Source organism: Onychostruthus taczanowskii, unplaced genomic scaffold (assembly GCF_017590055.1).
Source record: "Onychostruthus taczanowskii isolate IOZ18803 unplaced genomic scaffold, ASM1759005v1 scaffold22, whole genome shotgun sequence".
NCBI classification, from domain to species: domain Eukaryota; kingdom Metazoa; phylum Chordata; class Aves; order Passeriformes; family Passeridae; genus Onychostruthus; species Onychostruthus taczanowskii.
Genome location: NW_024499462.1, coordinates 11,925,861 through 11,952,224, shown reverse-complemented (window position 1 = coordinate 11,952,224; position 26,364 = coordinate 11,925,861). Strand labels below are relative to the sequence as shown.

Sequence of the window (26,364 nt, the reverse complement as noted above, 5' to 3'; positions counted from 1 at the left end):
CTTTTCCCTCTGATCAGGCAGTGTTGGCAACCCATTCTGTTAAATCAACTATTAGGTTAAGCTAGCAAACAAAGTTTCTTTCTCTCAAGCACTGGCTTTTATCAGAAGTTGCTTGTATGGACTGCAGAAGTTTCCCTAAATAGTCTGTTGTTAAAGTGTATTTTTTCCTGCAGAATTATTTTGATAATTATTTTAATAGTTTTATTTGATGCAGGGAGAAACACTACAGCCACATTTAGTGTTTCTATTGTCTGTAATGCTCCCTTTCATGTTTTGGCAAGTTATAAGATGGATGTATGGTTCATGGTATGAAGTGCAGTGATTTTTTGGTAGATAGTGTCAGCCAAAGTATCCAGTAGAGTTTGAAGCCAAGATATAAAGCAAAATTTTGTGTGATGTTAAGTTTATTTTGATAAACACATTATAAGTTTTTAGCAAGTTTTGTGACTGTTTGGAATACCTGTGGTATCTGAATCGACAAACACATAGTTTAATAATTTAAAACTCTAAAACTTCATTTTATGGTCATATTCTCACATGAATAACTGCTTTGTGTTTTTTCTTTCTTTTTTTTTTTCCCCCCAAGGTATGGGCTGAAGCCAAATGACCAAATTTTGGCAGAAGAGAAGCACAAAGAACTGTAAGCTTTTTTTTGTGATGATATACTTGCATGTTACCTATATACTCTTTAATGTATATACATGTCTTATTGTTAAATACCTGAAGCAAAAATGTTACCTTTTGCTCTTTAGTGTTTAGTCTGCTGTAAATTGCAAAGTTTGTCTGAAGACTTTGTTACAAAAAGAGATTAAAGAATCTTGTTTCATTAATTTCTTTTAAAAATTCTTTAATTAACTGCAGTTGGTACTAATGCAATTTAAATACCCCATTTAAGTGTTCATCCTAAATGCCTGTGTTCATTTCTAAATTAGATACAGATTTCTAGGATTACTTTCAAATTTCTTGCTTTTAGGGTAGAGATAGTGGGGAATTTTGTCCATTTTGTGTTCATCTACGTGCTTAGATAAAAAATAACACCCCTTTTTTTCCTTACTATTTTAAACTTTAGGCTCTTGCACATAACTCTCGTTTCCATTATTACATTAGCATTGTTTTGCATTATTTTGCATTATTTTATGATACACCCGAAAGACTTATGGAGATTATCCTCGTGTAAGATAATGTACCTGTTTCAGATGAATTCACATCTATAGCTATCAAGTTTTCCCATATTAAATTTTGGATGTTTTTAGAAAGGTCAAAGATTTCAAACACTAAAAATGTGTTCTGGTAAAAAGGATTTAATTCCTCTGGGAAATATTTTTTTCCAAAAGCCTTAGTGATTTAATTACTAACTAAATGTCCCATGTTCTTTCAGAGGATAGAAAAAGACATTTAACATTTAACTTAAGTTAGTATATCATGGTAATGTACCTGTGACATTAAAACTACTTGAGCTCCAGGCAAGAGACAGGCAACGTCAGTTTCCTATGATGAGTGATGAGATTGGTTTTATGCACAGCACACTCTCTAGTGATAGAACACTTATGGACAGTATAGCTTTCATTAACCCATTAGCCCATTTTGGATGCTATGAGCTAGAAGTGTTAAAAGTACTGCAGAAAAAATGCAGAGGGGTTGAACACAAGGTAAATCACATGCAGGTCTGTATTTTGGACAGTACAAGTTGTACTGTGTACACAAGCTTTATTTGTTCAATAGATACTGATTAAACTGAGCCTTTTGATGTGAGATATTTCATTTGAAGTAGATATCTTTCAGCTTTTTATTTTAGGTATATTGCATTTCAGTTAATTGCATGTTTGTTAGTGATATGTTTGCAGTATAGTCACTTCTTAAATGGAGGATTGAACTAATTTTATTAAAGTAGTTCTTTATTAAATTTTGTTTAATACAGAAAGTTCAGTAAAACTCAAGATTTACATGGATCAGCTGCAACAGAAGCCCTTCTTTGGTGTTTTGTTGTACACACTGCATTAGCTCCTGAGATGATTTATATGTTGTTGGGTATAATGAAAGAGGTTGAACATGCTTTTGCCACCGATCTTGTCGTCTCGAATGTCACTGGACACTTGACCAGGGAAAAGCTCCTGTAGGTCAGTGTCACGTTGTTTTCAGGAGAGACCTTTGGAACATTTCTAATGCTGTGTACTCTTTTCCTTGGACCACGTGAACACAACAGATTGTGCATTGTTGAACTTCAGAGCACTTTCAGTCCTTCAAGCTAAATTCTCTGATTTAACTTACAGATGGGTTGTTAGATACTTAATTAACATTTTCTGATGTTTAAGTAGACCTTCATATTTAAAAGAAATGCCACTTGTAAAAAAACATAAAAGACAACTTACCACTAGGGTAACTGTTGCTGAAGTGATTATAAACTTATTTTTGGGTACCGTGCCCTTATAATTAAGATATGCTTCTGACCCTGTTGTAATGTTTTTAAGTCAAATACAAAGTTAATTTCTACATATTACTGTTCAGTTCTAAAATCCTCCTACTTAAAATAATTTATCTTTCAGTCTTTGAAATGTCAGCAGCTTTTATAGTGTCTTTCCTAGTCGACGAAAGAAGACTTCTTTTTACATTCTTCATCTGAAATCCATCATGGTGATTTATCTGGCTGTGAAATGTCCTTCAGCTTCTCAGAGATACTTCTGTATAGCTGTTGTTCATAAAAATGTAAATTTTGTTCAGTAATGAATTCCTTACCTCCAAAGGTAACTGAGCCTGCTACCCTGACTTCGCTTGATCCTTTAGTCCTTGAGTTTTAGTTATCTAGAGAGAAAAGTACAGCCACTGAGAGTGGCATTGGTTTACAGGCATGGCATCGTGCTTAGCTTCTATTTTAAACACTAAGGTATGAAAGATCACCTTTTTTTTTCCCTGCTTTCAATTCACTTCAACTGTAGCAGCCTTCTAAATTTGTCTTTTCATTTTGTGTACACTTCTTTTGTTCAACAGGAATTTATTAGCACTAAAGCTGTTAAGTTTGTGCATATATGCATTATTTTCAGAATTTAGCTGGAAATATCTACTCCTTCCCCACCCCAATCAACTTGTGAATGTACCTTATGAAGGGTGGAGGGTACTGTCCCACACCTCAACCTGTTTGCGTTAAAATTAGCAGATTAGTTAGAGCCATCAGCACTGGTGATCAAGCCAAGCCATGCCCATGTTGTAGGGAATCAGATGAGCAACACACTTGTTTTCAGTGCGAGTCTGCTGTTCTGCAGCGGGAATAACAAAGCTGGTATCTTCTGTTTGCATTGGTGTTTTACAAGGGACGTATGCGTTTGTGCTCAAGGATGTCCTGCAGGTGTTTCCCACCTTCCCTAACACAGCTTATCCCCCTCAACTCTGAGTCCTGCAGGACTGCTAGGGAAACTCAGATGTAATAAAGTTGGAGAGGCCTTAATGTTGCAGATATTTCTTCTCTTTCTGAGAACAATAAAGAAATATAAACTCTGAGACAAACAAAAATATTTTTCCTGACCCTTTGTATAGGCCTTTTACAAGAGTTGTTTCTATTTTTAATACTCAGAATTGGCCTGATTTGCTTTAACTGAAGGTCATATTAGCAAGTATAGACTTGTGTATGCTGTTGCCTAGGCTGATATTTTTTATTTTTTTTTACTATGGTTCCACATCAAAAGATTTTTAGGAGAATAGATTTAGGCTAAGTGCAGCCAGTGATGGGGTGTGATGCAAGTTGTCTTGATATTAAAGTAGGAATACTTCAATACAGAGTAGCAATACTTTAATACAGAGTTCATCTTCTGTGTAGGGTAGGTGTTGACAGAGGAGTTGAGCTTTCTTACCAATATTTTCTTTCACTAAACTAGGGGCTGTTAGCCAAATTTTGGTAGCTTGACTAGCTTGTATGAATACAGGCGACTGAAATATAGTCACTGTGAGTTTTAAAAACATTGTTTGGAATTCAGTAGTACCACTGAGTCTATAAGCAATGCTTCAGAACACTTCTTTTAGTGCAGCTTTGACTGACTGCTGGTTGCACAGTTTTATAAACTTCTATTTAAGCAGTTTTGGCTGTGATGAGACACTTTTGAAAGTTAGTTGAAGGAGAGAGTAAGAAATGTGGAATCCACGTTGTATTTCTGATTTTTAAGCTTTTATTTTTGAAAGATAAAGACTAAGAAGTGAGGAAGAAGATAAATATCAGGTTTCTTTCTCTTCAGTCAGTTTTTGATGTGTTGGTGAGAAGGGAGAGAGCAGATGTGTTGCTCTGCTGCAAGCTGGCTGAGGGCGATTCATTTAGCTGAGAGGGATTTCATTCTTACCTGAGTACTTGCTATTTTTCGTAGTGAAACTGAACGAGGGAGAGAAGGACTCTTAAATTTGAGGATGGCTGTTTGGATGACTGATGGAGTTTTGATTTACCTGTAACATCTGGCAGGAGGTGATGTGTGCCTATTTTCTAGTTTTGCTTAGGCAATATAGATATTTAAGTGGAAGGGTCAATCTTGGAGTCATAACAGGGATGTTTGGAGATGACAGGGGGCCTCTGTTGCTTGGCAAAGTGTAGAGAAATCTACAGCAGGGATTTAGAAGTAGTCTGGGTATGCCAGAGAGCTCGAGGATCTCAAAGGGATTAGAACCATGTCACAGGAATGTTGAAGAGCAGTTTGCTTGTATTTGGGGGCAGCGGGGCTACCCCGTGTTAGTCACTGTGTATCACAGTACTTAAGTACAAAATCTAAGGGACTCGACCCCAAGCACAGTTTGCAACGGTGTGTCATTGATAGTTTGAGGGAGAGAGACCTGAATTCTGGGTCACCAGAGGGATGCAGCAGTCCGTCGAAGGCTTTTGCAAACAGCCGAGTGTTCTGTGCCACTAGAGGGGGCACGTTGTCTTCGCTAACACCCGCAGCAATCCTTCCCTGTGTGGGGTTAGGATTTGTCCTGTTGGGCTGAAGTCTCTCTAAAATGGTTTTTATCCATCCTCTTCCCCTCTAAAGCTAAAATACAGCGTAGAAAATTGTTTGTGGAAGAGAGTAAATAGAGAGAGTAAAATATCAGAAATATGAAGCTTTAACTCTTTTATTTGCCTTCTCAACATATATTGCTGACAATATATGTGATTTGTATGGATGAGGTGATATATAAATCTGTCACAGCTGTTGAGCTACTTGATATAATATGCCTCGCTTGTAATTACATTTGAGTGGATTAATATATATTATGAAATATGATTTGGCAATGAATTAATGTGGAAAACTGTTATGGCAGTTATAACAAGGCACCCAGATTAATGGAAAAATCTGCCAGCTCCCACCTTTACACGACTTTATTTTAGATTTCTTCCTCTTTTTTTTTAATCAAGTATCATATTCACCTGCTTCCTGGTGTAGAGTTTCATCTGAAAACTTCAATAAAAATCTCTACTGTGCAACTGATACTGGCTTTTACAAAATCAAATATTTTAAAAAATTTTACAGAGGAAAATTCTTAAAATTCTTCTTTTAATGAATAAATAGTAATTTAGAATGACTAGTTGCCACTTTTTCCCAAAGCAAATAAAGTTCTGTATATATTGACTCTGTTCTATGGCATGTAATTAAGCACTTCTTTAATTAAACTTCCATTAAGTACTTGGGAATTCTGTAGAGTAAGAATCTGGATGATATGCTGTCAATATGTGAGAAACTTTTAAGGAATGAGCTTGATGGCTGGGAAGAGCTCTGTACTGATCTGGAATGTTTTCTTAATCCAGTTCCTTGAGTTGTTGGCTCCCTCTGTAGAAACTACTTTAAATTGCAGTTTGACTTCTCTAGAATTCTTTTATCACTTCTGTGTATTATACATACACACATAAAAGCGTGAGTCAGATGTACAAAAATAATGATTTATGGTTAGCTACAGAATTTCTATACAGATTCCTCCCTCTTTATTTTTGCCTTTATTTTTCATACTTTTCCTTCATTTTTCATACTTTTAACTTTTTTTCATGGAGCAGTCTTTACATATGCTTAAATTTAAAATCAAAAATTTCAGCGTAGTTTTAGTATGTAATTTCATTTTGTGTCCTGCTGTTGGAAATGTTAAATAAGTAATCTGTGCAATACTTGTACAGGGTGGTAAGCAGATTGTGTCAGTATTTTAAAACTGTGTGTATGTATCAGTACAGTGTTTTAATTGAGCCTCCTGCCTCTGTTCATGTTCCTTTGTGTGTATAGTACATTAAAGCCCAGATTTGCTATGTGTCTTTAAAGGCTCTATTAGAACAGTCTGTATTGTTAAACAGCTCCTGGAAATCAGTGTTAATTCATTCTTGTATGGCACAGGGCTTATTTGATGTAAAATAAAACTTATGATAGAAGCTATGGCTGGCAGTTAAGAATAAGGCTTATGTTCCTCTGGGGAGCTTGGTTTTGTAGCCTGAGATGCTTATCTGAGGCTGTTGTATGATACAACACTTCCATGGTAGTGGGAAGGAGGAGTGCTGGAGGGGAAAGAGAAGGATGGTTATGAAAGCCGATGGAGAATCCAAAATGTTTTATGTATGTGACATACACAGTGTAAAAACAGCTGCCAAAGGATTGAAACTTTACTTGCTTAAAAGCTCCTAATGTCAGAGTCACTGTTTTTCTGTAGTCTTGCTCTTAATTGCATACATTAATTTTTCTTTTCTTACCTTCAGTAGAGGATGGCTTCTGTCATCTCCTTTGATTACCACAGCCTTATCATAGGTGGTACAGATGAGATATCAAAAGATCCTTCAAGGGAAAGATGTTTTCTAATATTCCAGCTCAAATGTCATTGCTTACAGGAACTCTCACAGTACTGGTTATTGAGTTAAATTGATCTCGTGTAATGATTTCTTACTTTGACAATTTGTGCAGGAATAGATGGACTGACATGGACCACCTATTTGGTTCTTCCATGTAAGTGTGGCCAGGTTGCTCTGTTTTTCTTCTTGATAATATTCCTGACAGTGACTACTGTTCATCAGTGTGTACTAGACATACATGCTTTAAAGCAAGGAATAATGTTTTTCCTTTTGCTGCCTGTTGCTAAGCTGACTCTCCTGCACAGACTGAGCAGAGAACCCACAGCCCTGAACTGAACTCTCAGACTTGGAAGGCTCAAGTGATCTGAACTCCTGTAAAGCACTTCAGCTTGCCTCTCAGCCAGTGTGGAGCAAAGGCTTCACAGACAGCGCAGGATGGCTGCACCCTCCTGTCCTGCTGGGGTTCATTTCCAATACATGCAGTTTGGGCAGTCAGTAAGACATGATTGTCCAGAAGACGACTTCCCTCATGACTTCTCTTGGCACTTCTCTTATTTTCACAACTTGATGAAAAATGGTGTTAATGTTTCAACAGCACTGACTCCTGGTATTGATGAAGTGTGGCGCTGATGCAGTAGTGACGGGACTGTGTGCAGTGACAGACGTATTTGAAGACTGAGTTTTGAATGTGCAGAATGATTTTTTTTTCCCATGCTGCTGCATATTTCTGTCACTGTAGTGCTTTATTTCCAATAGAGGATGGGGTGCACTCTTTTTAGAGTAAGATGCAGTAAGTTTGCTACAGAACATGCAAAATCTCCTGGGATTGCTGCTTTTTAGCTAAGGTAGCTAAGGTTTCTGCATCTTTACTTTAGAATTGGACAAGATCTGTCTTGCGAGTATTAATTTTTGTGTTATGCAATGCAGCACTAAGCTTAAGATTTTCCTAAAATTTAGAAATTATTAATTGGACCTTCTAATAGCCTAGAAGATACATTTGTCCTAGTGTCTCTTAGAAAGAGAATCTATTAAAGATGGCTGTGGGATGGTTTTGAGCTGTCAGAGTAATTATTTAACTTCAAGCTGCAAGTTACAGACCAAGAACTGCATATTCTGAAACAAAGAGTGAGAATTTAATATGGGATTTTTATTCCATTCTCTTACTGTATTTCTTACATGTATTCTGCTCACAGTCCTCTAGACATAGTGCCAGAATCAGAATAAAAGCTATTTACTCACCCAACCATTTTGTGGACTTAGATTAATTTTATTGCCTTAAGTATACTGTATGTGAAGGAGAGCCTTCAGATAATCTTCTGTCGGCAGATCCTGTTTTAATTCTGATTTTGTTCCGATTTTAACGACATAACATCAAAGGTGTTGAAGTGGAGGCGCTGTTTGAAAGCCCCGGCCAAGGGTGTGGTCAGTGCTGGGAGTGCCACCAGCTGAGGGGATGCTTTGAGCCGCAGCACCTTGATAGCAGCTCTTTGAAACTTGTTGTAAAAGGTGTAAAATGTCTAAAGCTTTTAACCACTTGAAAGGACTTGACAGAGCGCTGTTATCTTTTTGCTTAAAGACTTCTAAGCTTGAGGTGAGGGGGCTTTCTGCTTCCATTGAGACTCTTTCAAACCAGTGGAGGTAAGAAATGCATATTTCATGTGCATGCAGCTTGAGCTTGAGATGAGATACACCTCAGTGAGGCGGGGGCTTGGGAGAATTTTTTGTGTAATACAGACCACAAACATCTTTCATGTTCAGATTGCTGTGTTAACTGGTAAGTGAAATTGCAAAACCCACAATAAGAGTGTAATCATCTCTTCTCTAAACTCAGTTTTGATTTTGTTCTGGTTTTTAACGTGTTGCTGGTATGATTATTTAAAGCTGATCAATGCCAAAGAGAATAAAAATATTCATTATTTAATTCTTAGTAAATTTTTTTTTTATAATCCTGAGAGTAGATGGAGAATTTCCAATATTTTTGCATTTTAGTGACCAAAAAAAAAAAAAAAATTACTGTAACAGAAGTTACACTATAACTGAATTTTCAAACGCAGGCACATTTCATTTGATTTTTGAGTAGCCTGAGGCTTTTGTGAACTCTTAGGATTTTAGGAATAGGACTTATTTATTGGTGGCACTTGTGTTTGCCTGCTCATTTTACATCAATAAGGTATGTGTGTTTATTGTGTATTGTTTTTTCATAATTCCATAAGAGGCATAGTTAGGATATAATGCCAGCATTTTTCCTAAATAATCAGGTAATGCGCTTTATTGTTGTGACATTTGTGTGCAATTAATAACATGGTATAAATTTTTCCTGTGCTGGGACTTCAATTTTCTGACTTGAAGTCTTTTTTTTAGTGAAACTCTTAAGAATTGACTTGCCAGAGAATGCCTACTGATGTTACCCTATTATAAAAATGGCAGAATCACATCAGATGTTCCATTTCCAAAGCAGTTAATGCAGTATCACTCTCTCTGCTAATTTGGCTCTAAAAGTATCCTCATTTAGAGATGTAAGCACCACAAATAAAATGTAAAATAAGCTGTAGAGTTTGTTAGCAAGTGAGAGAATAGATAAGTCTCTATTGCCCATTCAGTCTTTTCTCAGTTAAGCTTAGCCCCAAGAGTACCAATTAGTGCTCAGAATAGTGAATTCTGCTATTTTAAAGGTGGTCATCTATCAGAGCAGATTAAATGGCTTGTGTGAAAATAATTTAGTAGCTGCCCATTAATTGCCTTTCCTTTCATAGAACTGTAGAAAGAGACCTCAAGAGATCATTTAGTTTCAATCCCCCAATCCAACTAGAGATGCATCTTTGTCATTCCTGGCAGATACTTGTCTAGCTGTCTCTAAGGGTCTTTGGAAATAGTAAGATGTCATGTGGAGACAGTGCAATCTTACTACATTACTTGTAATGGTGTGCTCCTTCATTCCTAGTGAAAAGTTTGCTTGCAGGATGGAACAGAGCACTATTGCCCATAACAGTGAAGAGGGAGTTGGATGGATTACAGAATGCACAGGAATTACAATGGAAGTAAAAAGGCAATGGCTCTAAGCACGGGAGCCAGGACTGCGTAGGGTAAGACTATGTGCAGAGAGAATGTGCACATGTATTTTTGCTAGGGTGAGGTTTTCCCCCCTTGCACCCCTACAGATAAAAACAGAGCAGACAGAGTAGCCTGCTCTGAGTAGTGTGAGGAAAATATTGAGACTTGAGCCACTTTAGTAGTGTGATGGAAGAGGTCGTATAAAGTTGACCGTCTGATTTAATCAAAACATCTGGAAGCTCCTGCTTAGCAGTCTTGAGGTTATGTGTCCAGTATGGATGTGCAGTTTTGCTTTTGCAGAGAGATATGTCTGTTTTGCTTTCCTTCTGCTTGTGAATAATAGTGAAGACTTGCCAGGAAATATTGTCTGATCTACATACTTATATAGTTCAATAATCATTGTATCATGTAATAGTCTCTCAGACATCTAAATTGATTTGTTCTTGAAGCTTTGTACCAGATAAGATTGTAATTTTATGGATTTGTGGCCAAAGCAAACAGGGAATGTAGCTGGCTCTAAATTGCATGGGAAACTTGCTGCACGTTCAGGAGCTGTGTGCCTGAGCGATGGAGCCATCTGCTTATTCTGAAGGGGGTCTTCTGCCCCGATGCTGTTGTGGCTGTGTGATCAGATGACCTTGTTTACAAGAAGTGGAAACAGCAACTGACACACACTGCAGCTTCTGTCCCCAAACCAGCGATCACAGATGGAGTGCAGCTGCTGCAAGGGATTCAGTGGTACCTTCTGGTCACATGAGTCAGCTGGTGCAGTTGCAGCTGCAGATGCCAGTGTCTTTGCTGAGCAGCTGAAACACACAGACCTTATACAGGCGAGTTCAGGGGTGTGTGGGAGGTGGACATAAACTGCCTGTGCCAGTTGAGCATCTGAAGCACCCTGCACCCTGTATGTCAGTCCTGGCCTGATCTTGTCTCTTTAACTGATGTCAATGGTTCTGGTTGTGAGGGGAGTGACAAGAGAGCTACAGACAGTGGCAGTAGCTGTCTGTAATGACATTACAGATAATGATAATGGCATTACTTAATTTCAATTTCTTATTTCTAATGTCTGTGTAAAACACCCTGAAGACACATATGTTCTCCTATCTTGCTTGTCCTCAATGTAGTTCAGGTCCAATATTGGACTATCAAAGATTGGAGGGCAGAATCACAGTCTTTCACGATGGGAAAAAATATTTGGGTGAATTCAGTATTAGCGCAAAAATGTGTTGAGTGCTTTAAGTTGAAATTGAGTATTTAAACAGGCTATGCAACTCCAGCAGTTAACACTGTGATTTTAAGCTGTAGTGACAATTTTTTTCACAGATTTGTTGAAAGCTTCTGAACTAACTTAAAGAACTTTTCTAAAAGTAGGCGATCTCTTGAGCTAACATTTCAACAACAGTGATATATCAGTCTGTATGCATCAGTGAATAAGCCCACCAATTCCCATCTGTTGACACAGTCCTGCACAGATTTCTTGAATTCTAAGGAAAAAAAAAAATTGGGTTAGAGTTCCAGCAGCAGCTATGAGAGTGTTTATCCCATCTGTTGACACAGTCCTGCACAGATTTCTTGAATTCTAAGGAAAAAAAAATGGGTTAGAATTCCAGCAGCAGCTATGAGAATGTTTCGAAACAAACAGCAGCTTTGTTAAAACTTTGCAGTGTGAATATCCAACTTCACAATGAAGAGAAAATCATTCCAGCATAGCTGTCCAAATACATGTGTTATTGGTTGATGCATTTTATGGGAATCCTTCCTAAGCTGGGAGGATGTGCCTGTGTCAAGGGTTGGACACTGAACTATTAAACTTTGGGACTGTTTATCTACTGTCTACTCTGAGAAAAATACCCTGAAAATATCTTTAAAACCAGTACTTTATTTCTCTTGCTCTGGTTATTGCATTGGCAATTACTGTACAACAGCCTTTTCCCCCTTTGTTTTATGGGGTTTCTTTTGGCTCTGCCACATGTGCTTACCATGAGTAAAGGTTACCACTCTGGTATCGAAAATATAAAATACTTGTTTTTCTGAGAAAATAGGACATCAAATGAGTGAATAGAAGGGAAAATATTAAATTAGTATGAATAAAAAAACTAGAGGGAGGAAGAAGCAGGTGTAAGATACACAGGATACCATTGTTCAAATATTTTTTTAGTGGAAATGGCCAGGTTTGTCTTTTTGTTCTGGTTTTTAATTTTAAAGTATATACTGAGAAGACACTGAATAATTTTCTGGCTAAAAAGCAATAAGAAAAGGTCTAGTTCAGTAAAAGTATTTTCAACTTTCAGCGAATATATTAGAAGGTTTAAGTATCAGAACAAACTCGAATTACAGATGTTGCAATATTTACAAGTTGTGCAGTGTTATATTTCTTTTTGCGGTATTTTGCCCCCAATTATTTGTATGTGCAGTTGCCCTTTTCAAACTCTTTGCTAGTACTGCATTTCCTACCAAGACCCCTATATTCTCTGGATGCTGGCTGCTCAAAAATCTGTGATTAGAAGTGGAAGTACCCTACTTACCTGTTTTAAAGTTGCTTCTGTGGCTTTATGCTAAGTGTTAGAGTGATGAATATCTCAAAGGGAAGATACTGCCACTGGATGGTGCTATTGTTATGTTATTTAACTTACTTTCTGTGATAATGTGGATGGCATGAAATCTCCACCCCTGTCCCCCTGAAAGATTTTGTGAAGATCTGCTGCAACAAAGTCCTATGTATAGAGATCACCAGTAGTAAAATAGTTATCCACACCCTGCACCTTCATGAAGGCAGTTAATACTGTCTGGTATGATCTGTATTTGAGCTTTGCAGATGAATGTTTAAAACAAGTTTGGATGACAGCCTGCCTTTGCTAACACAGTTGTTTGTAGGGAAGGTGATGTTCTTGAGGAATGGGATACATTTAAGCCAATCAGCTGTGTGAAATCTGCATATTCATAATACATCTAATTATCCAGAAAGAGATGCTGAGTTACTGAAATTGTCACTTTGAACGGTTTCCTAACGAGGGGACTGTCTTTTAAAACGGCAGGGGTTACATAGTTAGCTACCTATTACATTACAAAAAAAAAGTTTTGACTGTTTTATGCAAATATACTGCATTACCTTGTATAAATGAGAAGGTAAATCAGCTTTTGAAAGCCCTTCATGTTTTTTTGAGGGTGGAGAAAATGAATTCTTCTTACAAATTTGCATTTCAAGAAGTAAATAGCTACTTGAAAAGGTGCATTTTCTTTTAAAGATTGCAGTTTGATAAGCTAGAGATTTGAGTGTTAAAATGGCTTTATAAATTTTTGAAATTCATCTTTGAATATGCTATGAACAATTGAAAACATACTCCAATTTTCTTATAAGCTGGCTTAAAAATGTTTTTTTGTGCTTGCTTTCTCCTTCCATTTTCATTCACATATTTTGATATATCTGGAGCAATTGGAGTAAATTTTTTAGAGGCCTGGGAGAGGAGAGAAAGGGAAAGAAAGTCCCTAGAACCTAAGGAAACTATTGCTGTTGTCAGTCCTGACTTCAGAAGAAATTATGAGATTTGGCAACACATCTTCTCTTGTATTATAGCCTGTCTGTTGTACCAGTTGAGCTATTCTGTGTCTGTCTCTAATAACTCTTAGGCTCACTGGGCAATATCAGAACCATGTTTGACAGAGGAGAGAAAATGTGTAGGATAAGAAGTTACTGAAGGTCTTGATAAAGAAGGGAGTTGCATGTCAGGAAAGGGGGGTGGAACACAGACATTTTTTCCTGCAGCAGGATCAGGCCTGATGGACTGGAACAGCCGATGGGCACTACCCAGTAAACCACAATGCAGGGAACCACAAATCAGCGGGTTCTCCCCTTCCACCAGCCAAGCAGCTGGGCTGGAGGAGATGGGGAGAAGAGTGAGGGTCAAAAGGTACTTTGAAGGGACTTCAAGAACATGGCAGAGAAGTAAGTCTGTTCATAAAGCAAATATAGAATATGCATTGTTAAGAAACCAGGCTTCCTTATTAGAAGCAGTTTTACTTTCAGCAGGTATATTAAAGAGGCTGCTTCTTGGATATGTTCATTACTTGCTGAAATCAGAAGCTGGATGCTTGCTCAGTTTGCACCTGAAAGACCTCTGTTTGTTTGTGCTACATCTGTCCTGGAGTTTTAATTTTCCTTTTATTACTTGAATGCTCTAATATGAGAGTAGCTGGCTTTTTTTAAAATTTGTTTTTCTTTTTTACATTTTTTTTTGTTGTCAGACAACCTGTCCCAAAGTCTCTGTTTTAATAAGTATATATTTCAGTCTTCTTTTTCTGATGCAATTTTTTCATATTATGTTATTTTTTCTCCTTTCCTGTCTCAACACATCAATGCCTTTACTGTGTTTACTTTATTTGCTGTTGTAGATGTTAGCCCTATCTAGCACTGACATAGTCAATGGCAACTTAAACTTTTGAGGTAACAGTAAATGTATAATCATATGAGGTAATGCTATGTGTCTTAAACTCTCAAAGAGAAGACAATTCTGTTCCTAGAGCTCTGATCAAGAGCAGGGTTGGGATAAGGCAGGATGGAATTAGACTGTGAGGAGCTGGATTGAAGTGTTGACAGATTATTTCTGAGAGAAGTCTGGGAAGAAATTCAGAGGCATAGGGACATGCTGCACTACTGTTGGGTCTAAATGGAGACTCTTGGTGCCAGGAGGGGTGCAAGAGAAGATGCAGGCAATCCCTGCTGGAAGCTGAAGTGCAGGAGTTTACAGGGAGTTGACCAACACAGTTTGGAGCTCCATGTGAAAGTGTTTAATGACAGTGATAAGTGGTATTGATCTCATACTTGGAGTGTCTGTTGGGCTTCCTTGGTTGGTTGTACAACCTTGGAAGGTTGTGCTTCCTTGAAGCAGGTAGATGTTGTGGGTGGTAGAAGTTGAAAAGAGATGCGAAGTATTATACTAAGTATGTCAAGGACATTATCTCAAAAGACTAAGAATAATGGACCCATTCCTCTTGCATTGAGGGTTCAGAAGAGATATAATTCTAGTGGAAAATCCCCTTTGGTTTGTTTAAATAGTTTAATAGAATATGTAACTCTTCCCACTTGATACAAGCAAATGGGAAGTTAGATCTTTTTTTAGTTTTTTTTAAATTTCCACTTGGCTGAAGTTTTAAAAAATTTGCTTAGCATTGAAAAGGACCTAAAATGCTTAAAAGAAAGTGAAGATCTTGGTCAATGATAATCTTATTCTATGTACATAGACCTGTAAGCTGGATGCACTCCTTTTAGTGTGATATATTTTTGTTTCTTCATTTCTTGAATACCTGAAGATGATGTTTCAGAAAGAAAAAATGGAAAAATTACCTTTGCGTTCTTCTTTGTGTCCTTCTTCCTGGGACAAACTGAGATCATCTGCAAGAATCCGTGTTCTTGTAATTGAATATTGGAAATCTTCTGTGCATGTTTATTGGACAATGTTATGTCTCTATGAGGTATTAAAGGAATTTGATTAATGTATTTTATGATTTCATTGATCATGCTTTGTATCACATTTTTTTGTAGGTCACTATAAAATAATGTTACTTAATGGTGGGGGAAAAGCCTGGCACTATTCACCCCTCTAGTTTTTTCAAATTCCTCTTTTTTTACTATAGGCTCAAAAATGACCAGGCCATACAAAAAAGTGTCAATAAACTGGGATGAAATTTGTGAATCACTGTAGCTAGGTATGTGATTCCAGATACACCTCAGTTTTTCAGGGTTTTTCTTGATTATTTGGTCTGCATGTGGAAGAGTCATTATGTTCTATTATGTGACTGCTGCTATGCTGTCCAGCTTCTGTATAAAATAGTGAAACAGAATGATCCCTTGTTTGGAGGAATATGAAATCATAGGTACATTCCCACATGGAGTTCTCATGTTCAGTGTGTCATAGGTCTGCCTCACTTAAATTCTTATTACTAGAGATTCATTTTCTGAGTGTAATGAAGTAACACATCACAAACTCATGTTTTAGTCAGTGTGACTGTGAATATAGATAGGATGTTCAGCATCAAGATGTAGTAGTAACGTCTTTTTTAAAATTTATAATGTACAATAGTCGTGATATATTTTGCAAAACAGATATTGTTTGAGAGCATCCAGCTTCATTTGATGAATAAGACAATTCTTTAAAGATACCGTCTGTCCAGGCCACATGTTTTTGGGTCCAGCATTTTTGTAGTGTAAATTCATGAATCTTCACTGATTACTGGAAGACCCTTCTCAATCTTTTTTTTTCAGTTATCCATTTATTTCGACTTTTCTTTCCCTATTATCATTTCTTTGTTTCCAATCTCTTACGTAAAAGAAGTTAGAACTCAGGGTTACAACTTAGTGCCCTGTGTCCCCTCTTGCATCTTGGGATACTGTACAAATGCTCTGTCTTGCAAGAGTAAGAATCCTTAAGAGATGCATTATAAGGAGGTTGAAAACTGGCCTTTCGTAATGCTCCTCTGATTTTTTTTTTTAGTAACATATCCTGGTTTCTTCTTCATCTGTTATCCATATAGCAGTTGTGTTAAATCTGTAAGCTGGCTTTCATTTGTTGTTGTTCCACTCTTTCTGAAAGATGGAATTGCTGGAGTTGTCCTGTTTCAGTTGTGCTGTGACTGGTCCTGTCTGGGGGAGCTCTGTCTTTCACTGTGTGCAGACACGTGCACAAGTAAAAGAGGAGGGTAGAAATCTTGGCGTTCTCCCAGGAACAGCTTGCCTCTTCTGCCTTAAAAACTTCAGTGTTAGGGATGTTGTCCCAGACTTGACAACAGCCTTGATAGGGAGAAAATGCAGACTGTTGGAGAGTCGTTTTTTAATATAAAAGAGAAGCTAACCAAGATCAAACCAGTCTGGAAGTTTAAGGCATGCAAACTGATCTAAGATGAAGCATGCTGAAATTGGTAAGCTGGTAGGATGAAGGAATGAAAATCCTGCAAGCAGTATCTTGACAATTAATGATATGAATTATTTTTCCTTGTTAAGTCCTTAATAAACTGAGGTAGGAGAGGACATATACAGATGATATATTTTGCATTAAACACCCAAAGATGCAATGAGAGGGAACAGAGCGGGGAAATTTCTCATATTCCGTCATGACTTGTCTCTGAGTACTTGGCGTTATTTAAAACAACTTTGTTGAATTGGATGAACTTTGATCCTAATGAAGAACATTTGATTGAATTAAGTCAGACTTCAACTGGTGTTTATCTTGAAGAATTGTTTGCAAGTGTTAAATGTGTATCTAAACAATATAAGATTAGCATATTTTGTGTATTATATGTTAGCATGCACATTTCTGTTAGCCAAGATGTGTATGTTTACTGCTTTCCAAATTTGCTTGATGTTTCAATTTCTTCTAGCAGAAAGAATTCATTTGGACTTGCTTTTTCTTCCTGCTCTCTCATCATGCAAATACGGGTTTGGAATGAGGTGGTATAGGCTCGATCTTCAAGGATGCAAAGCAGTGTTAGCCTAATCCTTTCTGGTTCTGATACAACGGAAGTAATTTGCTCCAAGTACCCTACTTTGGGGGCAGACACACCTTACCTCCTCTGTGTACTTTGCAGTGGAAAGGTGATATTATGATTGGTTTTGGGAGATGAGGGGAAGTATCATGATTGTCTGATGTGTAATGCTACCTGTAGGTTACTACAGCTCTGGAAATCAGACTTGGAATGCTGCTTTTGTTTGTTTGTTTAAGTAGACTGTAGGTTATCTCAGTCAGTGTTAATACATAAATGAAGGATGCTTAATTAAGCTGACTCACTGGAAGTACATGCAGGAATACAAATTGGGAAAATGGATGTTATGTATAATCCTAAAAACACACTGGGGAATTAGCCTTTGAGGAAAAGACCTTTAGCTAATCTGGGTTCTGTCTGGACAGATTCAACTAATGTGTTCTGTAGGTGCCTTGATATTAGTGTCTAGTTTGGATTTCCTCTTCTGAATTGATTTTTTCATCTGTCCCCACCTATTTCACTTGACTTCCCATTTCAGAGTGATCTGTGAGCACATACACTGAATTCTTTTTGGACAAAACAAAATAGATAGACTGTTCCAGGAGCATGCCTTATCTGCCTCAGCTGCTGTGAACTCAGGCTCTGAGAGCAGGCAAGAGCTAGTCTGACGGCTGCCCTGAAATACTTGTGCAATGCATGGCTACTGCTAAAGCCAGCTAATTGTCTGGCTCCATCATGGCTCCACATATAGGAGCTTGAGATGAGTTCTAGATCTAGGGCTTCTTGGGGCAATGCACTGCTATCCACAAGCTGTCTGCATGCTTGTATTGGCATTGTTTAACCTTTCAAATGTGGGGCTGCTGCTGCTAAGCTCATAGCTGTTAATGCATTTGAAGCTTTTATCTTATGTGAAGAATAAATAAGTGAGGACATGGTGAAGACTTCACACTGTTCTTGGAAAAGAGTAACCACCAATGTTGGATGTAAGGAAAAGACAGAAATCAGGACTGGACTGGAATGCATTTACTGGATGTTAATAATGCTTGTTTGTTAGCTTAGGGGTGTTTTCATGCAGTTAAGATTTTATAAAAAGTTTTCTCTGCAGGAACTGGATTTAGACTAGTAATGGTTGTTCCTCTTTTTGCAGTTCAAGTTAAGTTCTACATTTAGGCTTAGCATTAACTGTTTTGATAGAGACTTTAACATCACTGCAGGTTTTTTTGTATAATTTCTATTTTTAATTTCAGTTGCAATACTAAGATGTCAGAGTAATTGCTGCTTGAAAAATCAATTAAGTGAAACAAAGTTCACAGATATTAAATAACAATAGAACATAGAAAAAAATTGTTGGGAGTAGCAAAAGACATGGAATGGTTGTGCTTTTGCACCACCCAGGTAGTGATACAACCAGCATTGTTTGGCAGTTGCCACCTCTGACTCTTGACATAAATGAGAGAAAGTGGTTTGAGTTTTGACGGAAGGGAGGAGGAATTTTATAGATGATGCATCTACTGTCCTCTCTGAGGTTTACTTTTTATTTTCATTTTCTTGTTATTTGCTTTGAAGCCTGTTAAATCATCTTCAGTTTTCTTGAACTGATAGGCTGCTAAGCTGTTTCTTTGGGGTTGGTTTTGTGACTTGGGTTTTGAGGTTAGACTTGAGCATGTAGACTGGGACTTGATTCTCTAATGTATAGGATTTGAATTTTTTTGATGACTGTTCCTCAGCCTGTAATAGTTTTGGGTTTTTTTCTATGTCTACCAGATTTTGAGTTATCAGTGAACTGGGATTTCTGTAGAGTATTGTTATTGTATCACTGCTGACTGAGAGAGAGAGAGAGAAATCAGTTCTGTTCTTAAACTTCTGGAAAAAGTACCAGTGTGTCTCAAATTGTCAATAGACCAGGCATGAAAAAAATGACTGACTTCTGTGGATGAGAGAGGCTGGATAGTACAGACAGTACATTTGGGTCACTGTGGTGAAGAGCAGCACTTTGACCTTTTATGTGCTGCCCATGTGCTAAGTTTCAAAGGTTTGGAGGAAGAGGCTTGTGTCTTCTTGTTGGTTTGCTTGGGTTTTTTTTCTTAAACTTTATAGCTGAGCGTTCTTAACTTGTTTGAATTCCTATCGTAGTCATGGTGTGGTCGTTGTAAAATTCATTTGTTAGCCTTTCAGAGGAAAGATGTGCATGCTTATTGTAAATTACATGCATCAAATTGATTTGAAATTGGACCATTAGTTACATTGATTTAAAGTGCCAGAAAATTGATCTAAATTTCATAATTTAAGAACGGAACTAGTTTCTCTTACTTACATGAGGGTGATTTATTTAGAGACCAACTGGAGCATGAGTACTTGTATAATAAAGTAGATAATGGAGTGACAGCAGTACTGGAAAAGAAATAAAAGGGCTATCACAGTTTGTTCAGGGAATAATTTCATTGTAACCTATTAAAAATCAAACATACTTGAATATTTCTGAAGTTCTTGTTAAAATGTGTTTCCACATACCATCACATCTTTTACCATTGCATTTCTTTCCTTTCCTTTTTTAGTATGCTTTGAAGATTTGGTTGGCAAGCATTATGTCTGTTGAATAAAACCTTCAAAACAAAAGGCTTTTCCTGTGTAATAAGTGAGAATGATACGCTAGCATATTAGATTCAGAAAATGCTGATTAGGAAAATTAGGAAGTTAAGTATACTGGAAAGTTTGAAAAGATGTCAGATACTGAAATTACCCCACAAAGCAACAGTTGGGGGAAGTGTATGAAAGTAAATTTTGAACTCTTTTTTTGTTTCTAAACCTTTACAACTGGTGGTAATATTCTGGGTAAACTGTTAATGCTGTGGCTAGTTTGTGGAGCCAGCAAATACAGGTAAGCCATGAGGAAATGTACACTGTGTTTTGAATCAAACAAAGTGAAATTGCACAGATGTGGAGTATAACAGTCTCCAAGCAACTTAAATAGTGGATTACCAAGTGTAGGTGACATTGGAAAATACTCTTATATTATAGAAAATTTTTAACTACTTGAGGCAGTTAATTCTGTTACTTTGGATTACTTACTTAATGGCAAGAAGTGCGCTCATTCATTCATTCATTCATGTAAGTTATGACCTCTGATCCACAGGGTGCTCTTAAACTTTAAATGTTTATTTGTACAACTGAATTTGAATGTCTGCATATTGAGCTTTTTCTTATTTGTCTTAAATTCTTAATGCTGCCAAGCATAGACCCAGGTTTGTGAAGGTGCCCTTTGTTACAGGGGGCTAGTGTCGTAGTGATGTGCCTTACTGAAGCCACAGGTTTCCTAAGGCTGGGCTACCTGGCATCCTCTGTTAATGGTCACAGAAATGTGCAAGGGGAGCCTGAGAACCAATTATGTATGCTAAATATTTTCTTTGTGCTGAAGGGTACTGCTGATGCATATGCTTTGAATTAACTTCATATTAGTTTCATTATTCTGGTGTTTGATTTTGCTAAAGTCATGTTTTTGACACAGGCTAATTCATTATTATTTTCAGAAAACTGATTTTGTGTTTGTTTAACGTGAATGGATTTTCCTAAGTGTGCAAAAACTAAATCAGAACATTATGATCAATTGTGGTTATTCCTGTTGTGTCTTACTATAGACTTAATACCTTGTATATGCAGGGAGCAGCACTGGTGCTAAGCTGTGAGAGTAAATGCGTGTAGTTAGATTACCTGTTAGCCTATAACAATATTTTGGAGGGACTAGTACAGAATTTGAGAGCAGGAGTTTGAAAAAAATGAAGAGGGGCATTTTGTACCTTACTGTGTTCAGGTTATTGAAGCTAAGTACATCATCTCAGGGAATTGAGTTGTAAGACAAGTTATGGCAGTTCTAAACCTGAAACAGTTTTTGAAAAAGATCAAGATGCTCTAATTTTAACTTTTCCAAGCAAAGTTCAGCAGATACAATAAGAGAAATTTATAAATGCAAGTAGAAATGGGAGGCAAAATAGTAGGTATAGAGATTGAGTTTAGTTTTAATGATGAAAAAATGCTGTAATTATTGATTATAGTGGGCAAGTAGGTCAATTATGTTAATGTACGCACTTAAATTTGATGTCTGTTTAGATTCTTTGATAAAGAGGGCAAGTACTTAGGCAAAAATACTTTATTTAGATAAAAATAATGGTAAGATGTTTTAATTTTGGTAATGAATGAAGAGAGCATTGGGAGATGGGATGGAGAGAACCAATGATTGTTCTTGAAGCTTTTTGAGTCATCTTTTGCTGTTAAATTAAAATAAAAAGTGTTAAGGTCTTACTTCTTAAAGTATTTTCTTAACTTTTATCTGTGATGTTACCGACTGGCTGTTTCACTTTTCTTGCTTGATATTAATTTAAATATATAATAAAATTATTTAAAACCACCCATATTTTTACTGGTTGCTAAATTTGTTAATTGCCAAGAAGGTAAAAATGACTTCAAGATTTTGTTTATATAGTAAATGCATCTTTAAAAAAATTGCATTCTAACTTGCACTCTGAGTAGTGCTATTAGTAATGAACATCATAGAGGGACCTGACAATGTATGAATTATTCACTGGTAGATTATTATATCTTTGTTGTTAGCATGCAAGATAATGAACATAATTACTGTGGCAGTGTACTCAGGGGAATGTGTGGTTCTTCCCTCTGTCTAGACTGGAGTTACCATCTGAAGGAGCTTTAAGCAAATATGGATGAGGTCTAGCAGCTGAGTTGCTGCTGCTGATTTCCCTCTGCTGCTTTAATAAAAGCATATGCTTTGTACACTTCAACCTTAAAGGTGGTTTGGGTTTTTTGGGGTGGACTTTGGTTTGGTTTTAATTTTTGAGAGTAATAATCATCCTTCGGTTCTTAGTCTGGCAATATTGTGTACTCATTGAAAGGATCTGATGTTTAATTGTAGCAGCTTTGGAGATGTACCCTCTTCTGTTAGAATGGTCTATTATAGTAAATTAGTATGAACAGTCTAATTGCTTAGGAAATCCAGGGTAAAAGGTTAATCAGCAATTTAACTTTCTTTAAAAGACTTAGCTTGTTATGATTTACGTGTCTTGAAGAATTCTGCAGGCATTAGTTTGTATGCTCTCTAATCTGTGAGGATGTCCACCTGATCTTAAGTTAAGCTTTCTTGATAAACCAAGTACTTCTATTTTCTGTTTTATATTATGATAACATAAATTATCTGTAATAAGCCGTCCTAATTAATGTTGGTAAATCTAGAGCTCTGCTCCAATTACACACTAATCAATTATACACTAATTGAATTCTACTTAGCTTGATACAGTGCATCATTAATCAGGTTCAGATTTAATACAACAGATTTAATGTATTAACCAAAAAATTGGTACATTCAAGTAGGGGAAAATAAAGGAAGTCACTAGGCCAAACAGTGTACATAAATACTTTCTTATCAATAATGTGTTATAGAAGATTTAATTTTTCCTGAGGGAGGTATAACTGAAACTAGTTCTTTGTGAACAGATTATTGTTACAAGCTGAAACCACTGATAATATAATAGATTTAAGCAGATCATGGTGCTTGTTCTGAATGTTATACCTAATTATCTAATACAGGCAGTTGCCTCACTTCTAATGTTATTGAAATGATTAGTTATAAATTAAATGTGTAAATTCTGCTCAGACTTTTAAAGGCTTTATCCATATATAACTCTTCATAGGAGTTTAACCTATCTACTGCACTTACCAGTGAGACAGACACATGTGCAAGGAGCTGTCTGCACATTCTCTTTTCCTTCTCCTTGTGCAAGGCCTGGGAATGACTGAAATCTGCCACCTGGAGACTCTCTAAAAGTTTGAGTTGCAAGGGTGCATTTACCTTGAACAGTAAAAGGCCACACAGAGCTAATATGGTTTCCAAAAGGGCTACCAAATAAAGACATTAACCAGACAAATAGAACATTCTTCCAAATAGAAGAGACAGCCCAGCTAACAAAACAAAGTCTGCAGATGAGATCACTTAAAAAACCTCTGTGCTTCTCAGAAATAGTTGAAGGGGATTAAATGAGTTGAACAGCTATTTCATAAAATACTAGGTAGGAATTAAATTGAATAATAAACAAAGTTAAATTTTCTTGCTCAGAGGACAGTAAGATAAGTTCTCATGTATCTTTGCTGGAGAAAAAAGCAGGAGGACAATTAGATTGGGAAAAATATTTTGGAAACCATTACTCAAATCAGGAATAAGAGAACATGTGGATAATGGTTGCTATCCTCAGGCCTGCTGTTATGGATAACATGCATGTTTGCAGAGAAAAGGATTTGAAAAAATACTTTTTTGTGATTCTGCCTGTTCAGGAACAAAAAAATCATGACCAAGACTTATTTTCTTTTTCTGTATTTTTGTCTAGTGATATCTTATATTTTCACTTTGTGGATGTACTTGTTTTTTCTACAAGTTAACAAATGCATGGTTAATATCAGTTCCAGTAACAACGTGATGATTGTATGACACACAGGGGTTTGCTTTTGGGAGTATTCAGTGTGGATGTGCCTCCTCATTATCTCTGAAAGTGATTTGTAGTAATTTGCCTTGTTTTACACTGAAACTGACCGTCCCCATTTATACAGGTAGTTATTGCCTTCTCCACTAAGGTGACAGTTGCTGTCAGCAGTATGATTTTCTTAAATTCTTTAGTCTTCATAACAAGTGGTATCTCCATGCCAGTAGTCTTTGACAATATGATCATACACTATTTTTTATGTAGAACTGTTCAGAGCACAGTATGAAATGGAAGGTGATTCTGAAATGACAAGATGTGCTTGTGCATAGAGCATCATACACTGTGGAAGATGGGATGTGCATATGAATGAAAAGAGAGAGAGTGAAAATTGTGCAGGTTCCTGTACAGCAGAATTGAAGAATTGTCGCCCTGATTTTGTAAGACTTTGTTAAGCCTTCTGATGTTTACATTCTTTCAACAAACTTTCTCACACACAGTTCTGTAAATAACCTATGTTTTGCATTCTTTCATGGAGGTGGAGAGAATTGATGGACCCTTGGTCTGTCCAGTGGCATTGGAGAGGTGGCACTGTCACCCTCCAATCCACTGTCACCTTTGGAAAACTATAAATGTTGGAGCCAGAAAATAAAGTTCTTCTTTTTTGTTCCCCTCGAGAGCAGCAGTGGCTGTGTCATCATTTCGTGCCTTATCACAACAAAGAATCTCCTGAAAGATTGATTTCTGGTTTTCTGTGTAACTTCTCCAATTTTCACACATGATTCTTTTTTCTCTTCCAAGTGTTTGACTTGTGATTAAATACATGCACTCATACATACAATGTATTTTATATACACATACACATACTTCTTTCTGATGATTGGGGTTTTTCATTTTTAATATTACTTTTGCTTGTATGAGTTAAAAGTCAGTAAAGTGATTTTTGAAGACTGTATTGGTTACCTCTGTATCAACTTCTTAGATATTATTGAAGGATAGCATTTTTCACAATTGTTTAGTTACTAGAATGCAGGCTTTAAATACAACTTGCATTTGGTTCTGTTTTGACAATAGTAGTTAATAATGTATGGTTTTTGTTAAAGCACTGTTGAAAAAAAATCTTATTGAGCTATTTGTGGTGTTTTTTTAAAAGATGTTTAAGATTTCACATTCAGTTTAACTGATCACAGATGAAACTGTAAATTAATACCTCATGAGTTTTACTGACTGCAGGGCATTGTTTGTGATTCAAAGCTGCTTTGTTCCTACTCCCCAGGAAAAGCAAACAAATTAGAGTTCACCATGATATCAAACTATTTATTAAAACTGGAGACTCTGATTTTGAATTTATTACTTGACTGTGACTTTCACTATAACCTGTTAAGAACAAAAGCCTGATTTTTAAGAATTTAAATAAAATAGATAAAATTGGTTTAATTGTTGGTCTTAATTCACCTTGGTTGAAATTTCGTACTTGAAGGATTACATGGCATACAAAGTGAGAAAATGTAAGTTACATCTGTTCAGCTGGGGTTTTTATATGTTTCCATTGCTACTGACTCGTATATGGTCTTGATACAAATAATTTCTCTGCAAAAAACCTTCAGTCATTCTCACCTAGAGAGAGAATGTTTTTTTTTCTTCAATGTCCTTTTTTTGTATTTTCTAATGTCAGAAAGCGTTTATAGGGAGGCTTTTATATATTTTACTATTTTTGCAGAATTAATGAATAAACATTGGAGAGGGAAATAATTTTGCACAATTTGAGACATTCTTCTTATGCTACACTGCTAGAAAAAGATGGACTTTGCCTGTGAACAGAGTGGTGTATTCAAGGTTACAGGGGTCTCACCCACCATGTATAGGTAGTGACACTATCTTTAAGCTGTCTACTTAATAATGCTCCCTTGTGGATCATCTCACAAGGCCAGCAAAAACTACACTTTGAAATGTGTTTGAATTGGGTACTGTTGCTGTAGTGTGGCAAACACCAGCCGACCTTGGGCATAAGAGCAAATGTGGTTTTGTAAACAGTTCAGCCACACTAACATTAGTGTAATACACCAAGTATTCTCAATAATAAAGCAGTGTGCCATGGTGACCAAGGCTGCTTAAAACAGCTGAAGTGGCTCGAGTTCCTCTGCTTGATTTTGTGTAACAATGTAGCTATGGTCACATCCAGTCAGTTCAAAGGCTTAATTACTAGTATTTGAGGCTAGAGAGAAGGGCTGTGAAATACAGCAAACATTTCTAAGTATTTGTGTTAGAGTCATTGTTAAGCTGTCCATATTGTTTCTAGACATTTCATTTCTCCATTGAACTCCATTTTTTTCAATCTTTTCTTAAGAATTAGTTTGTGAAGAAAATGTTATTATCAAATTAGTGGTTACTGTGAAACCACTAAATTAATTGCCAGGTAGTTATGCACAGGTGTTTTGTTTCAGTGGCTTTACAGACAAAGAAATTAACTTTCACTGGTGTGTGGCTGCTGAGTTCCCAGGTGGGATTTGTTGTGTCAAGGGCTGGGCCCATGTAAGCCTGATGAGCTTCAACAATTCCCAATGCAAGCAGGGTCCTGCACCTGGCTCG

At 36.7% G+C, this 26,364-nt stretch overlaps 1 protein-coding gene across 2 annotated transcripts in view; it reads left to right on the top strand.

Annotated features, from left to right (window-relative positions):
- ADK (adenosine kinase) overlaps positions 1-26,364 on the top strand; it is a 272,718-nt gene that overhangs the window by 34,269 nt on the left and 212,085 nt on the right. For both annotated transcript variants that reach the window (XM_041405041.1, XM_041405042.1), the window contains exon 3: positions 587-640. In XM_041405041.1, the coding sequence (XP_041260975.1) occupies positions 587-640 (54 nt within the window). The remainder of the gene's footprint in view (positions 1-586; positions 641-26,364) is intronic.